Genomic DNA, 15,755 nt, shown 5'->3' with positions numbered 1-15,755 from the left:
CCGGGCTCATAACCTATTGAATGGGATAAATTGAAGATTGATTGAAGACTGAAACATAGGCGGAGACGCCCCTATATACCCCAGAGGTGGCTGGTACCAGCCACCCCAAATATCATGAACTTCAACAGTTTGGTGTTGCGGCCGTTATGCACTTGACGACTATCCTGCACTCGGCTCTCAACATGCAGCCGTTGAACGACAAGCTTGAGGCGTTGGCGGAGAGGAGCAACGAGAAGGAGTTGGGCGAGGCGGAGAACATTGCTATGAAGTGGGCGAGCTGGAACAGGCTGAGGTTGGTTACACCGGTTATTGCTGGTGGGCTGGCGTTGTGGAATCTGGTCTCCTTGTAAAGGGTTGCATAGCCCTTGTTTCTGTGATGGTAGTAGTTTGGCTACTGCGCAACTTACCGTCTTGTCTCTCTTGGTCCAAGGCCTTTGGAATGTAGCATTTAGCAATGAAGCGTACAACTGAACAAATTTCTTCAACCTCGCAGTTTGTGATGTGTCGATGCAATCCGAATGCATCAGTTACAGACCCGACACAGCCCATGCGCTGCTGAATTGCAAGTCGACATATCAGGCCATGATGACTGCTGGCAGCGTCATATGGAAAGTAGTCGGTGCTTAAGCCACCGCTGATATAACCAGCAAGGCTGGTAATGAAGTCAAACACTCATGCAAGCACATGCATCAAGATAACAGTATAGCGATATTATGGATAATCATGTATTCGTAGAAAACTCCCCAGGATCCCTTACAGGGGTCAAAGTCCCAAAAAGTCCAAAAGTCCGACGCTAGATGCTTAACCCCGCCAGCAGATGAAAGCATCATCTATCGCTTGATGGCCTGACCTTTCCACCCACTCCTCTCCGCCAGCCAAGTCTCGAAATCGCACAGCTTGGGTTCTTCCTTCTTCAACTTGCTGATATCAGCGCCATAGCCCTCAGCTGCGAACCAACTGATCATGACGTTCACTTCCGTGACGGCCCACATAAGCGCGGAGCCAAACATACCGTAGGTTGCCGGCACCGCGCTACCGATGACACGCTCAAAGCATCCACTCATCTCGTCCATGGTGAGCTCACTGCCGGCGAGACCCTCGGCGCGGCCGTTCCATTCTTCGTTGTTGACGAACGCGCGTGCGCCGAATAGGCCAATGTCTTCGACAGACACCCACTGAATGGACTTGCCCTGTAGTGTATCGCGGAGTGCTGCCAGGAACACCTTGGTAGGGAAACCAGGTGCAAGGTTGTCCATGAAGGCAACCGGTCGGAGGATGGTCCAGCCCATGTTTTCACCGTTCTTGCCAGCCTTCTCGAGAAGGTGCTGTTCGATCTCATACTTGCTCTGGAAATGCGGGATGGGCGTCTTGTTCTCGAAACTGCGCTGGTTGCCGCCGCGATCGACGCTGGAATACACAAAGTGTGTGACGCCTTCCTTGATCGACTCGTCAATCAGGGCGTTACCCTGTATGACCTCGCTCTCGTGGGTGACATTCTTGCCTAGAGAGACTTGAACAGAGTAAACACCCCAGATCTTCTCCTCTTTGCCAGCCTCTTTGAGTGTGGCCTTGGCTGATGCAAAGAGCGCCGAGGGCTCGTCCAAATTGCCTTGCACCAACTTTACGTCCGGATGACGCTCAACAATCTTCTTCGCAGAACCAGAGTTGGCATCACGGGTGACAGCCAAGAGCGTGTATTCGGCGTGCGAAGGATGCGATGCGAGTTGTTCAAGTACAGCACCACCTTGCTTACCAGTAGCGCCGGTAACAAGAATGGCTTTCGTGGCGGCCATGGCGGGGTTGCTTGTAAGGGTCGAAGGATTGCTTGGCTTCGTAAAGACGTGGGTTACCGCAGCAGGTCGAGCTTGTTTTCAGCCTCAGATTTGAGAATAAGCAGAAAGAACAATCACGACAGAAGAGCAGAGGAAGCAGCGATGATATGCATTCACGTCGACGCGTCGCCCAAAGACTGGCACGACCGGCCCCGCAAGCATCCCAGACCCACCGTTGCTTCTTTTTAGAATGCAGTTCCACTCTTCTACGCTGATCCCAGAGAAGGGTAGCGGAGATTGTGGACCGTACAGCGAATGGCCGGCTCGTCACGATGTTCCACAGCGCTACGGGTCGGTGAAGGACCACACCGACATTGCGGTGATTATGCAGGAGCATCACAGAGATGGCGTTCAACACAGCTGAATGCAAGCCATGAGGGGCTCAAAGTTTGATCACCGGAGATGCAACTGGAATCTGCAAAATTAGACGGATCCGTAGATCATGGTCGGATTATTTACGGCTGGACGATCGACCGGGTAGATGCTGTAGTGCGCTTCAGATCGATCTTACTCGCTACCAGAATCTAGCAGGAAACGGCATACCAACAAGACCGGCGAACGACAATTCGGAAGGTCAGCGACTGCAGATACCCTCGACACGCATATGCAATAAGCATCGCACATTCGTCCTGGTATCAACACAAAATGTCAGACTTAGGCTTCACACCCGCGGAGATACGCTTTGCCACTGCAGCTCTCGCAGCAATTGCTGCTCTCGCGCCCATCGCATACCTTCTCTATCCATCGCAGTCACAAGAATCAAGCGCGCACATCCAGACGTTCAACAAGTTCATAGAGAGCTACTCGACTCTTCGCCCTCAGGCCCTGACAACATACGCCACCCGCGACTTTAGCCATACCTCCCTTCCTGCAGACCTGCACCTACCCACTCGTTCGATTCAGCCGTTCCGCGAACATGCCGAGACGGTCTTCGAGATCTTCAGCGACTTCCAAGTAGTTCCTGAAGATGATGGTCAGGGAGGCAGAGCGGTTCACTTTTCAAAAGAAACGAATACGGTAGTCGCGCACTGCAAGATGGGAGGCAAGGTTAACGGTGATGGTGAATTGGGAACGCAGTTGCTGGAAAGTGGGATCACGGAGTGGTGGACTGAGGGTGTCTTATTTGTGAAGCTGAGCAAGGATGGGAAGCGGGTTGAAGGTGTGAGAGAGTTTATGCACAGCAAAAAGGCGGAGGAGTTGCAAATTCGTTTGGACGGAATCTTGAGCGAGTGATACCGCTGGTCTGGGTATCTCAATTGTAAGATAGTCTTCACCAAACTTCAGGGGATGCAAAAATGCGATTTGCTATCTGAGCTGTACGTGTATGCATAGCGAGCGTTTTCAGATGTTCGTTGGATGCAAAGCGCGACGATCAATGGGAGCACTCATGTCACGTGTTCGCGCGTTCATAACCTCTTGATATCACCAGCACTCGTACACCTGAACGTCAACTCGATATTGGTTTCGAAATGATTCAAAGCCGAGGTGACGCGAGTTGGGAACACAAAAAAGTATCACATCCTTCTGCCAGAATTTCAGACTATGCAAAACGACCGCGTCCGGTCGCGTCCCATGTCCGACTTTCCACCCCACGACAAACCCCTCACCAACTTCAAGCCCCTCAGTCAATCAGATCCGCAAAGGTCTCTCGATAAACCTCCTCTACCCCTCTCATCTCCCAGTTCCGTCCGCGGTGCAACAGCGACGCTCAACAGCCGCACTAGCGCGTCTAGGCAGCGTCATAGACTTCCCTGCGCACTCTAGACCAAATAACGAAATATCATCTGCGGATCACAACAGCCCTCGAAACTCCGGTGGAGAGCCGTGATGATGATTACAGGAAGAAGGAATTAGACAGTCTTCGGGGGGCGTGTGGTGGGCCTGAGATAATGCATTCGCAGTCCGCGATATCGACTTGCGGCTAAGTAGTTTTGATGAATGAAACCTGGTACATGTGGCAGAAAGTTATCTAGGGTGAAGTATGTCGGAGTATCGGGGTGTTGGAAACTGCGAACCAGCGGAAAGGTTCGTGGAAGTGTGAAGGGGTAATGTTTTGTTCTTGCCCTGCCTCTGTTTGATAGTCAGAATTCATCGTTCGCACCTGCAGTCTGCAGAACGACGGGCGGCAAGCGGGCGTATCCAGCGAGCTCAGTCTGGTACGAGAAGAAATCTTTGGTTCATGGGTACACGTCCCGGACTCGAATCGCTAGTCTGCACCAGGAACGGAAAGTACCAGTTTCCTTTATCGGCGCATCTCGTCTCCGAAACCCTCGCTTGTGCTGTGACCTGCACATGCTTCGTGCAACGTCGCTTGCAGTGATCTTCTCTCGACGCTCAGACACCGTGGTAGCGGTTTCAATGAGAGGGGAAGCGAGTTGAATGCCACAGAGATAGCGATGAGCAACATGGAAGCGGCCGCTGTCATGGATCGCTGAGGACCAAACAGTGGCGGGCGCTCCCGCCGAAAGAACGCTTGTACCAGAGAGGCAAGGCGTGTCAATATGCTCAGCCTTGCCCAGCACATGTGCCCTAGAGAGACAGACGACTTCCATGTGTGTCAATGTTCAAGCATTTGGCAGAGAAAATGTCATGCTATGGTTGATAATATCGTATCTCATTCATTGTTCAGTGTTCATGACACATTTCCGAAACGCCGTGCACGCAATACAGTCTGCGGCTATGCCTTTTCATACCCGCGCCTATTCCCAGTCACCAGCTCCGAGATCAATCGGCACGCCCGCCCTCATGTCATCCATGATCTTCTCAATGCTCCATGGCTCGTACTTGTAGCCCTTGGGGTAGTTGGGCTCAAACTTGTCTTCATCCTTCATGTCGATGCCTTGCTTCAGCGACTGCGCACTCTTCTCGTAGTTCTCGTATACGTAAGCCTCAGGGTCGTGAGACCAAACCCACTTGGGTAGTTTGGGAGCAGCGCGGCGAGGATCAAGCTTGACCTTGTCCCAGTCGGTGTCTTGGAGAAGTTCAGCGTTGGAGAAGCCGAGCTTCTGGGCACAGGAGTTGCGGATGAAGCTATCGGGCCACGTTAGCATATGCGTGTAGAGAGATTAATCGAGGTATAATAACTCACCGGAAGCGAATGTGTACGCGAACGGACTGAGGGATGTTCTCCTTGCCACCGACCTGCAGGCAGGACGCTATCGATATGGCGTCCTCGATGGCCTGGGTCGCACCATTGCCGGAAGCTGGTAGGTAGGAGTGTGCCGCATCACCGATCTGAATGACGCGAGCGCCGGGAGAGGTCCAGCTGGGCTGAGGGTTGCGCCAGAGGAGCTCGAAGTTGACGATGGTTTTGGGCGGGGTTGTCTCGACAAGTTGCTTGAAGATTGGGGCCCACTTGACCGTCTCCATACCGGGCATAGTGTCCATGCCGTCCAAAACTTCTTCCTTCTCGATTGTGTTGTTCCACGACTCCTTCTCAGTACCGGTGACGTCGTGGTTCATGATCCAGACCATGACATCCTCGCGAGACAGGGTGAGCGCGTACGTGGATGGACTATGAGGGTTAGCCGAAGTATGATGATCTGGTTGGAAAGACTTACCCCAGCCATGTCCTCACAATTGGCTCATTGCCTGGCATCATCTTGAAGAATTCTTTCACCTCCGGATCTTTGTCGAGAGCTTCCCTGGGGAAAGCAGCACGCCACATGGCCCTTCCGGAGGGCCTCGCGCGCACTTGTCCACCGACCAACTTCTGACTCTTTGATCCAACACCATCAGCCGCAATCACTACATCCGCCTCGTAGCGCTTGCCGTCGTCGGTGGTGCAGCCACCCTTGCCAGTTTGCTCGTCCTCAAAGTAGTCCACAACCCTGCGGTTGAACTCAACGGAAACACCGAGGTTTTCTACAGCGCTAACGAACATCTTGTACACAAGCGGGCGCATCTGGAACTCGCCAGGAGGGGTATCAGGGTCCAGCCCTTGTGCACGAAGGCGATCTGCAACCTTCTTAGGTCCGATGACAACTTCGCCCGAGTGCTTGAAGGTCTCGATCCAGGCATTGTGGAGCGAAATCTTCTTGTACTCCTTGAGCAATTCAGGCCAGTGCTTCAAGAAGCGGGTTGCGCTGAGGCCCATGAAGTACATGTCACCTAGCACACGTTATGAGTTGCTCGTCAAGACCATGATTTGAGAATGCCGCTCACCAGCTGTGTTAATGTCTGCATTCCTCTCAAGCACGCGAACGTTGTGGCCCTTGCGTGTGCACTCAAGAGCAGCGACCAGACCAGCCAGACCGGTACCCACGATGAGGACATCGATGCCAGTGTTAGGGTACGACCCTATTGGCTTCGACTCCATCGTGGAGTCGCGAGAAGTAAGAGCGTGAGGCATGACTGCGGTTCAGTGTGTATGATCGTATTGAGGTGGTTGTATCGTCGAAACCGACCTTCATACAAGCCGTGCCTGCCTTTCATACATGCTGAAGGTTGCCTCCACCTGCATTCCCCGTTGGGGTACCAGTGAGGCTTGCCGAAGACCCTCGGACGTCCGACTGGCCGGGCTGTTTCGCAGTTGTACTTTCGCGGCCATACTATGGCATGCAGGTGTTGGACAATGCAATGACCATTGCACTTGGCGGCAGATTGTCAGGAACATGGCTGCTTTGGTCGAGGACCGATCTCGATGACGATGGGCAAGCCCCCGCGCTAGCCCAAACTCCCGGCTGGCGTGCGTCCGTGCGAGCGCGCTATGGTTCCCCACAAACTCCGGAGGCCAAGCACGGCCAACAGCATCCTAAGTCATCTTTGTACACGATCGAGTTCAACGTTTATGCTGGACATACACGCTGATGCCAGGTCCGCGGCGTTCCTAGCCTATCAGCTCGATCACGGCTGTATCTCGCTGCTCCACGTGGGCACATGATGACTGCAGCCCTTGAGATTCGATTGATGTGTAACGTCGCTAAATATATTCCAGCACTTCTAATGACGCTTAGACTTCTTTGCTCGAGGTAGTGAAGAAGATCGCTTCTAGACTGGCTGTGTTTGACACCTTTCTTCGGGGGACTTGGCCGCCCACCAAAGGAACGCTTCCCGTGCAACGACAACTGAGGGTGCTCGGTTTCAGAAATGCAGTGTGGCGTCTGTACCCCATCACCGAGGCGTTCGACCAGTAACGTGCAGTACGAACGAGGAGCAAATGTGACACCCATACTGCCAGCGATGCATACCCATGCTGCAAGCTATGCAGCACAAGTTGATTAGTAGAGGGGTCTTACGGCCCGGTAATGTGCCGGCTGCCGACTTTGATCTTGCTATCTGTCGGTGATGCTTGGCCTGGTAATGTGGAAATAACAATTACTTGCCTAGAGAAAGCGGCAGACGCGGACGCAGCCACTAGGGAGTTGCTCCTTCAGCTGTGTCCAGTTCTCAAGACCAGGGAGTAAATGTTTCGATACGCCCGAGTTCATGCAAGTGAACTTGGTTCATGTCGATCTCTGTGCTCTCCCGGCGCACCGATACATGTTAGTCCAGCCCCAAGCTCTTCAATATGTCGTAAGTCGGCGCCCGCTAGCACCGACTTCTGTTCTTCCGCCGTGGCGGATACAGATACTGAGATCAACAAGGGTGTTAGTGAGATCGCCATCCTGGCACACTATGGAAATCGGTAGTTTCCAACCTTGGCCATTGGATGAATCTGCCGTCTGTCACCCAAGCGATGTTTAGTTCCATGTCGGCTATGCTCACCTAGACGCCGATGAATCTGGTGCCCTAAACGGTCCCGCCTCGCCAGTGGGCCCTGTATGGCTGTACATAAGTCAAGCTCTGGGGAGCCGGACGAGTGGTAGTGCAACGAAAACCTGTGGTGTGATATTTACCAGGCTTCCCACGCTGTGGTCTTGTGATTGTTACCGTTCTCTCCGACAACATCCCCGTCAAGACTCTTGGCAAGTCAGTTGACAGTCAACCCCTCCGGTCCCGACTTTTCTACAGACGCCTTCGACCGTCACCTGCGTACTCGAAATGCATCCCTTCACAGCCTACGCCCTAGGCGTCGCAGTCGTCGGCCTTGTTGTATACGCAGTCGTCGACGCCGTCACCAAGTACGACAAGCGATACAATGTCCAGAACATGCCTGGCCCCTGGCAGGTACCGTGGGTTGGACGCATTCACGACCTACCCATTGAATTCATGTGGCTGAAGTTCAAGGAGTGGGCCGACATTTACGGTCCCATATACCGCACCAAGATGTTGGGCGCGAACTTCATCATCATCACCGATGAGAAGATTGCCGAGGATATGCTTGTGAAGAAGGCGAAGTTGTATTCCGATCGACCCGAGATCAAGTCGCTGTTCGATGCGAAGAGCACATACGGCTCGATGGAGTACCTGCCTCTCATGGGAAAGAACCGTAAGTCTCGCAGTGATGGGGGCGGCGAATTCTGCTAATCAAAACAGAATACTGGGCTCGTCAGCGAAAGTTCACTCATTCTTACCTCACTGGAGCTACAAACGTCCGCTATAATGGTATCATGGAATTCGAGGCCAAGCGATGGATGGCCAGGCTCGTGGAAAACCCCGACGACTTCAGCTTTTCCCTCGAAGACATGTGCTCTAAGGTCATGTGCCAATTGACATGGGACGATCCTTCGCTCAGTGTTCCTCTTACCCCCAGCGCATGGGGTCTGCTCACCCAGATGTCACCCGCCGGGCCAATCACAAACGTCTTGACTCCTCTCTGGGACTGGGTGCCCGAGCCGATCAACCCCTGGAAGCTCCGGGAGCGCAAGCGCCACGACGACCAACAAGCTTTCTTCATGGAGTGCCTTCAAAAAACCAAGAAGAGTATGGAAGTCGGTCAGCAAAGGTCTTGCTTCACCAAGAACTATCTTGAGACCGCGGAAAAGTCAAACATCTCGGGCGAATACGAAGCTTCTTGCGTGATCGGTATGATGGCGCTTGTCGGTATCTTCACAGTCACGGGACCGATTTACTACTTCCTCATCAGCATGCTACACCACCCCGAGTGGCAGGTCAAGTGCCAAGAGGAGATTGACCGCGTCTGCGGTAACCAGCCTCCTGCCGTCGCCGACTTGCCCAATTTGCCAGTTCTTCGTGCGTGTATCAAGGAGACAATGCGCTGGAAACCTACCGTACCTACTGGTAAGCACACAAGGAGCCATCTTCCGTATTGATTCTAACTTTTTCCCAGGTGTTGCTCATGAAGCTGAGGCCGACGACTGGTTCCAGGGATACTTCATTCCCAAGGGCACGCGCATTCTTCCTCTCGACTGGGCCTTCCTCCGAAACCCCGCCAAGTACCCCGAGCCTGAGGAGTTCCGCCCCGAGCGATGGTTGGAGGCTGGATGGCCGACATTCCAGGAGCCCTTGACCAAGTACCCTGACATCGTTGGCATGACCTCGTTCGGTTGGGGCCAACGCCAATGTCTCGGCATGTCCATCACCCGCGATGAGACCGTGACAGGCTGTGGAGCTCTGATGTGGGCCTTCAACCTCAGGGCAAAGGTCGACCCCGTTACCGGCAAGGACATCGAAGTGCCAGTCAACAAGTCCAACTCTTTACTCATCATCAAGCCAGATCCATGGGAGATGGCGTTCCACCCCAGGAGTGAAACGCGCAAGCAGGAAGTCATTCAGCTGTGGAAGGAGGCTGAGGCGAAGGATATCCAGGAGCGTGCCGAGTTTGCGAAGTCGGCTGAGATGAACGTGTTGGTGCAGCCATAGGCGGCGATACGAGAAGCTTTTTCTTTGTTGGGTATATCCGAGAGCATAGCCGGGAGGCACGGCGTTCGTGAGCGCTGTCTGTTCTTCACCTTCTCTATCTTCTCTTCAGTAGTTACAAGGCCGTCGCCACACCGGCCAGCCATAATTTGATTCCATTTGTCACATCTGTGTTTCGCTTGATACGGGTTCGTGCGCCTTGATGGCTCCAGGAAGTGACGTTGGGAAAGAAACCCTAGGACAGTCACAATCACGGGTGAGGGCAGCCAGTGACTCTTATGCTGACCGTATCAGACGTTACACAGGATACTTTAGGGTCGTATTCGCTATGAGGAGCCGGTCGAATGGCGCTACGGTGGTCCGTTCAGCAGCAATGTGCTGCGATGCCTTGTCAGAGCGACGCCACGGAATCCCGTGGCTGAAGCCATCCGGCCCAAGGACCAAGGCAATCTTTGCTGCAATCGCGATGCCAAAAATTTCGGGCGATGGTACTCGGGCGACGATCCCTTACGTCTGCCCTGAGTGACATGCGGGGAGGGCATGGCGCAATTACCCCTCCAAGCCTGGCCCGAGCGGCCCTTGCACGTCCAGCCTCGACGGTGAGAGGCCCAATCACGCCTCGGGCCCCACCCTTGTGCTGTGCTCTACGGAAAGAGCTATGCCCCTCCATGGCCTCTCTCATCTTTTAAAGCTGCCCCTCATCCTTCCCATCGACAACACTCCACCACCACACCCTCTTCACAACACACTCAACCCAAATCCATCACCATGTCCAACCCCAAGGTTTTCTTCGACACCACCATTGGTGGCCAGCCCGCTGGCAGGATCGTCATGGAGCTCTTCGCCGACCAGGTCCCCAAGGTGAGTACCCCGCTAGCAGAGTCTTCGTCAGGCCTCTTTCCCCGCGAGGCACCGATAAGATGAGGCAGTCGCTGACTATAACCAACAGACCGCTGAGAACTTCCGCGCTCTCTGCACCGGCGAGAAGGGCACTGGAAAGAGCGGCAAGCCCCTCCACTACAAGGGCTCCAGCTTCCACCGCGTCATCCCCCAGTTCATGCTCCAGGGTGGTGACTTCACCCGCGGCAACGTACGTCATACCCACGACCTTTCTTCTGGCGAGCACACATGGCTGACATAACACAGGGCACCGGAGGTGAGAGGTAAGCTTTGGCCGTACAAAATGCATGTGAGACATACACTGACTTCGTATCTTCACTGTAGCATCTACGGCGAGAAGTTCGAGGACGAGAACTTCAACCTGAGGCACACTGGCCCCGGTATCCTCTCCATGGCTAACGCCGGACCTGGTACGCTCAGAACACTGCCCCGTGTCTTGAGGTTCGAGAACTGATTAAGCGCGCAGGAACCAACGGCTCCCAGTTCTTCATCTGCACCGTCAAGACCTCCTGGTTGGACGGGAAGCACGTCGTCTTCGGCCAGGTTGTTGAGGGTCTTGAGGTCGTCCAGGCCATCGAGAAGGTCGGCTCCCAAAACGGCTCCACTAAGCAGACCGTCACCATTGCGGACTGCGGCCAGTTGTAGATCGACTGGAGGCGGAGAGAAAATTAGAGACGCGCAAACGGGCGTGGGCAGAGGCAGCAGGAGACTGGCCACCGTTCAAGCCCACCATGCATTGATGGGCTCACGACGCCATGATTCACGACCCACAGCAAAGCTTGATAGAGGGAGCGCAGTGAGCATCTTTGGTCTGTCGTAGTGCTATCTACCACTATGAAATGACAATGATCAATGTGCACTTTCCAACAGTTTTGATTTACCATGTGATCCTTTGCCGTAGTACTTTCAGATATGCTCGCGCTTGTTGATCGCCAAGTTCCAACTCAATACCGAATACATTGCACTGCAACTAGTATCAAAGTCACGATGTGTGAATCATAGATCACGACATTGCACCCGTGGTTCATAACTAATCTAGACGCAGTGATGGCGGTAGATGCTCGAACTGAGGAAAAGTGATTGGAGTGATACCTGGAAATTGTTGATTGGGGCAATATTGTAACGGCAGCATTTTTTAGAATTGCTGCGACAGGATACAAGATGAGCTTGCTCTCGAGGTCCGAGACGCCTGTCAGCATTAATTAGGGGTGCATACATGGAGTACATGTGTCATGCCATGCTATCTTTAGCATCAATTAGTAGTATTGCTGATTCATTTACCACGCGGGAAATTACGAGCTCGTCTTCTACGTGTAGAGTCGGGTAGACGAAACATGTGTATGAAAGGAAGGAAGCTGGAGATTGCGACTCGCGTTTGTTGAGCGCTCGTTCATGCTGTCGAGTTCTTCAACATCATCAGGCGTGTTCATCATGAAGGTCAACCAGGAGTAACTTCTCGGCGTGATAGCAAGGCTAGCCCCATGGATGCAGCATTGTGGTTCGGCTGATCAGTGCATCTCGTTGAAAGCCTTAGCGGGGCATAGAGTCACGACGCACTGAACGCTCGTGCATATAGGCAAACATGAGGGGCAGGCTTTAACGCAAGTAAGGCTACTTTTGAAGCCTGTAGTATGTTGCCTTATCTGTAGACATCCATTAACTACTCGACGAACCTAGGGGCAGCACCACAGAGAGCCTGTTGAGGCTGAGCTGAAGCTACGCTTTCGCAGCTGACAGCCTCGCCCAGAGTCCTCCAAGTTGCTCATAGGAATGGTAGGTGCCTCGAGCATTCGCTTGGTAGGCGTCCAAGAGAGCTCGGTTCAACAGGCCGTGGAAGTGGTGAGGGCATCGCCTCACTGACGTACAAATGCCCTGTGAGGCAAAGTGTGGGGAAGGTTATGAGTCCATCGTATCGAGTAACAAGGAAGCCTGCTTAGTGGTCGAGCCAAAGGGTATTTGCGGGCTAATCGTCGCCAACTGTTTGGTCAGTATGCAGCAATCACTGCCCTCCTTGATGGCACCATCGGGCGGATCCTCGGTCAGCATCTGCATGGAGTGGACCTGACGACGTCTAGAAGCCTTGGATGCAACTGATAGACAGCCGTAGCCGACTTCCCAGCGAAAATGGAGACATGAGTGGATGGACGAAGTGGGGAAAGAATATGCAGAACCATTGGCGTGGAAGAAACGCATGGGAAAACAGCACTGGCTTTTCGATGGGCTCAGCTCTTTCATCTCAACTACTATCGGATGACGGGTTTTCAGATTGATCGGTTGTGACGATTGAAAGGCTCTGCGCTGTTGTTGTCGTGGCTGGTTTGCGAGCTCAACACGTAGCCCGTTCTGATTGGCTGCACAATATCCGCAGTGAAGCATTTCTTTTCTCTCAGGAGCAGGAGATGTAGCATGACGCAAGAAAGCCTTCCTTCGTTACTACGTCGAGGGCAAACATACTTATCGGTAGGCAGCAATATATGCAGCGATGACACGTTTCGGTGGTATTGCCCAGGTTGAGGAGCTTAGCGTGCAGGACTATTAGCTCCTTCCTCTTTGCTTCTGTCACAACCAACAACCGTCTTTCGCGCAGGGTGATCTTTTCGGTGATCGTGCTCATCAGCCGTGGGCATTCTGGTCCCTGGGAAAACGGTGGAGAAGGCTAGCTCTCGGGCTGCGTAGAGGCTGGTCCTTGCCAGCGCAGCCTTGTAGTAAGCCCGCAACGGAGGGGTGAATCAGCCATTGCAGCACAGGACCCGACGATACATGGGCATCTGTCGCATGCGCATGGACGTGCAGTTCCGATGCGCAGCGTGCGACCTAGGTACTAGCTGGCGCACATGACGTCGCTGGGGTCGGATAGGCAGCAAAATCTTCCCACTATCATCTGACGAAGACCGGGAGAGCCCGTCTAGGAGGCCGTCTAGAAGTCCGTCGGCCTCGCGATACACGTGGGATGATCACCAGGGAGGGAGCAGGGAGCGTCCCGTAGGCGCCCGGTGCCGACGAGGAACCAAAGGTCAGCATCGGGTGAGCCTGTCCAACATGGGATGCCTGGCAGGTCGGCCGATCAAGCGGTGTCGAGCGAGGCTAAATTTGCGTCCTCTCCACGCACGCGCTGAGTGAGCACTGGATTACTACGCTGCATGGCACAGAGTGCAGCAGGTGGAAGGCTCTGTTTGGTGACGCCGTGGAGGCTGCCGTGAGCGTTTGGCGAGGCAACGGTGTGTGCTGGGGGAGGGTCAGCAGCTCGCAGTGATTCGCCCAGCCAGGTCTGCATCGCTCGATGCGGGCAAGTCAGGTGGCCAGCGGTGCCGGCGATTTGCTGGATGAAGCCAAGGGCGTTTTGTGGGTTGCAGCCATGTCCGTGGGCCGTGATCGAGGACTCTGCGCGGGATCAACCAGCGTCGAGAACCCCGCGAGACAACTGCAGCGTCCAGGCAGCCTATTTCGTCTCTCCCACGCCATGCGCTGCGCCTCGATTCGCGCTGCACTGCTGCTCCAAATCCGCTGCGTGTATTAATCCCCGTCGGTCCTTGTCTCCGCCCTGCGCCGGGTCACCCTTTCGTGAGCTGTCTCAGATCGCTGCGCCGCCTGCTTCACTCGTGCGCTTGACCCTCACGCTCTACTTATACGCTTGTTTGCTTTGCATGGCATTGTCGTGCCATCCCCACCCACATATCGGCTTCTGCATGTTCAGCCAATACCCCATCCATCCCATATCATTAATACCCCATTGTCCATCACTGCAAGACATCACGTTACATCATGGCGCCCAACCCACACTGGCGGCAGCACCAGTCGAGTAACAGCACCGCTTCTGGCCGCAGCGACAACAGCACCGTGTCGGCTCGCAGCGACGCCAGCGACCGTTCGTACGACACCGCGCCGACAGAGTACAGCGACCGCAGACCGTCGCTCATGCACAGCGAGACCAGCCACGCCCGCCTACAGGGACGCGCCCGGGAACGAGACTACTTTGTGCCTCAACACAAGGTCGACCGCTATCCACAGCTGCCGCCCCGCTCCTCCGTCGACACATATGCCTCGACATCAGAAGAAGACCTCGCCGATGAGCTCGATGATGACATGCCCGACTACGATGTGCCCACATACCGACACGAGCCACTAGCTTGCGATGCCATCCCTACCACACCCCGCGACTTTGGAGAGCTCTTCCCTACCTCCAAGCGCCTATCCATACGCCACGACGACTCGACCATAGACGGCAACATGAACCTGAGAGTGGACACACAGGTCGAGGAGCGAGGACACCGGAAACAAAGCTACACTCTCTTCCATCTCCGCATGCAGGACCTTCGCACACGCCAGTTCTCGCTTCGCCGATACTGCAGAGAGTCCGGCCGCGAGGTCTGCCACTCGACGCGCAAGTACCAGAAGCCAGCCACAGAGATGCGGCCAGTCCTGCAACGCGCAAGCACAGCCCTCGCTAGTCTGGTCAAGTCCGACTCTCGCCCCTCAACATCAGCAGGTCTGAAGCGGGCCGACTCCGGCTATGACTCCGTGCAGGGCAGTCTTCATGACGACGACGACGATATTACACGCTCCGAGTCACGTCCCAAGGCGGTGGGATACTCCAAGGGCCGCGCCTTAATACCAACCAATACCATCAAGCTCGAGTTCTCGAATTACGCACACCTCGACGTCAAGCGCCGCGGTGCCAAGTCATACAAGAAGTACGCCTTTGAATACTGGGGCCACGACTATTCCTGGAAACGCATCGTCAAGAAGGAAGGACGGGACCAGCAGGAATCTGTCTCCTACTACCTCGTCCGCGATGACAACGACAAGGAGCCACTTGCGCATATCTGTCCCGTACGCTTGACGCACGAAGAGGCGCACGAGGAGGCTGCACGTGGTGGCTGGATACCACCTTGTTATATGCGTGTCACCGACGACAAGATCCTACGCTCAGACTCCGACATTTCCGAGTAAGTCCATTCGACGGCGCAAGCCGTGCAAAGTAACTGTCAGTTAACCCAATAAACAGTGTTGTTATGGCGACAGGTCTCATGGCTCTTGTGGACGACTGCATCAAGCGACGCTTCCACTCCAAACAGAGCACACAGATGCACATCCCGCTTCTCAGAAATCCGTCATTCAAAATGGCCAACTTGGAATACATTGGCCCCAAACGCCTCATCGATGAGATGTTCAGCCGAAAACATCAGGATGGCAACATACCCAAGAAACATCCTTCAGCGGCACGTCGGTTGCCGACGTCCGTTTAGTGTCTGCTTTATTTAGCTCAAGTTTGCGTTAGTACACGTTCAATCTGTCTCGGGAAGCTGCAGCCTGTTCTCGCAT

At 54.3% G+C, this 15,755-nt stretch overlaps 6 protein-coding genes across 6 annotated transcripts; 4 read left to right on the top strand and 2 right to left on the bottom strand.

Annotated features, from left to right (window-relative positions):
- Positions 1–128: 128 nt before the first annotated feature.
- Positions 129–350, top strand: J4E83_002375 (uncharacterized protein; the record flags this gene model as incomplete). Its single annotated transcript, XM_049329323.1, has 1 exon — positions 129–350. A coding segment is annotated over one exon (222 nt), but the record flags the coding sequence as incomplete, so codon positions are not given.
- A 480-nt stretch (positions 351–830) lies between these two features.
- Positions 831–1,793, bottom strand: J4E83_002374 (uncharacterized protein; the record flags this gene model as incomplete). Its single annotated transcript, XM_049329322.1, has 1 exon — positions 831–1,793. The coding sequence occupies one exon, from the start codon at positions 1,791–1,793 to the stop codon at positions 831–833; it is 963 nt and encodes a 320-aa protein (XP_049192294.1).
- A 2,738-nt stretch (positions 1,794–4,531) lies between these two features.
- Positions 4,532–6,183, bottom strand: J4E83_002373 (uncharacterized protein; the record flags this gene model as incomplete). Its single annotated transcript, XM_049329321.1, has 4 exons — positions 4,532–4,862; positions 4,921–5,346; positions 5,393–5,942; positions 5,997–6,183. 4 exons carry the CDS (start codon positions 6,181–6,183, stop codon positions 4,532–4,534), a joined length of 1,494 nt encoding a protein of 497 aa, XP_049192293.1.
- Positions 6,184–7,814: 1,631 nt separating this feature from the next.
- Positions 7,815–9,536, top strand: J4E83_002372 (uncharacterized protein; the record flags this gene model as incomplete). The annotated part of the gene is made up of 3 exons (XM_049329320.1): positions 7,815–8,202; positions 8,250–8,954; positions 9,004–9,536. The coding sequence occupies 3 exons, from the start codon at positions 7,815–7,817 to the stop codon at positions 9,534–9,536; spliced, it is 1,626 nt and encodes a 541-aa protein (XP_049192292.1).
- Positions 9,537–10,716: 1,180 nt separating this feature from the next.
- On the top strand, positions 10,717–11,078 carry J4E83_002371 (uncharacterized protein; the record flags this gene model as incomplete). Its single annotated transcript, XM_049329319.1, has 2 exons — positions 10,717–10,722; positions 10,854–11,078. The coding sequence occupies 2 exons, from the start codon at positions 10,717–10,719 to the stop codon at positions 11,076–11,078; spliced, it is 231 nt and encodes a 76-aa protein (XP_049192291.1).
- Positions 11,079–14,195: 3,117 nt separating this feature from the next.
- J4E83_002370 (uncharacterized protein) lies at positions 14,196–15,679 on the top strand (the record flags this gene model as incomplete). The annotated part of the gene is made up of 2 exons (XM_049329318.1): positions 14,196–15,379; positions 15,439–15,679. The coding sequence occupies 2 exons, from the start codon at positions 14,196–14,198 to the stop codon at positions 15,677–15,679; spliced, it is 1,425 nt and encodes a 474-aa protein (XP_049192290.1).
- Between the last annotated feature and the right edge of the window lie 76 nt (positions 15,680–15,755).

This window comes from Alternaria metachromatica, assembly GCF_023757995.1.
Source record: "Alternaria metachromatica strain BMP 0045 chromosome Unknown scaffold_3, whole genome shotgun sequence".
In the NCBI taxonomy this organism is placed as follows: Eukaryota; Fungi; Ascomycota; class Dothideomycetes; order Pleosporales; family Pleosporaceae; genus Alternaria; species Alternaria metachromatica.
The sequence above is the reverse complement of the archived record's forward strand: the minus strand, read 5'-3'. Positions and strand labels throughout refer to the sequence as shown.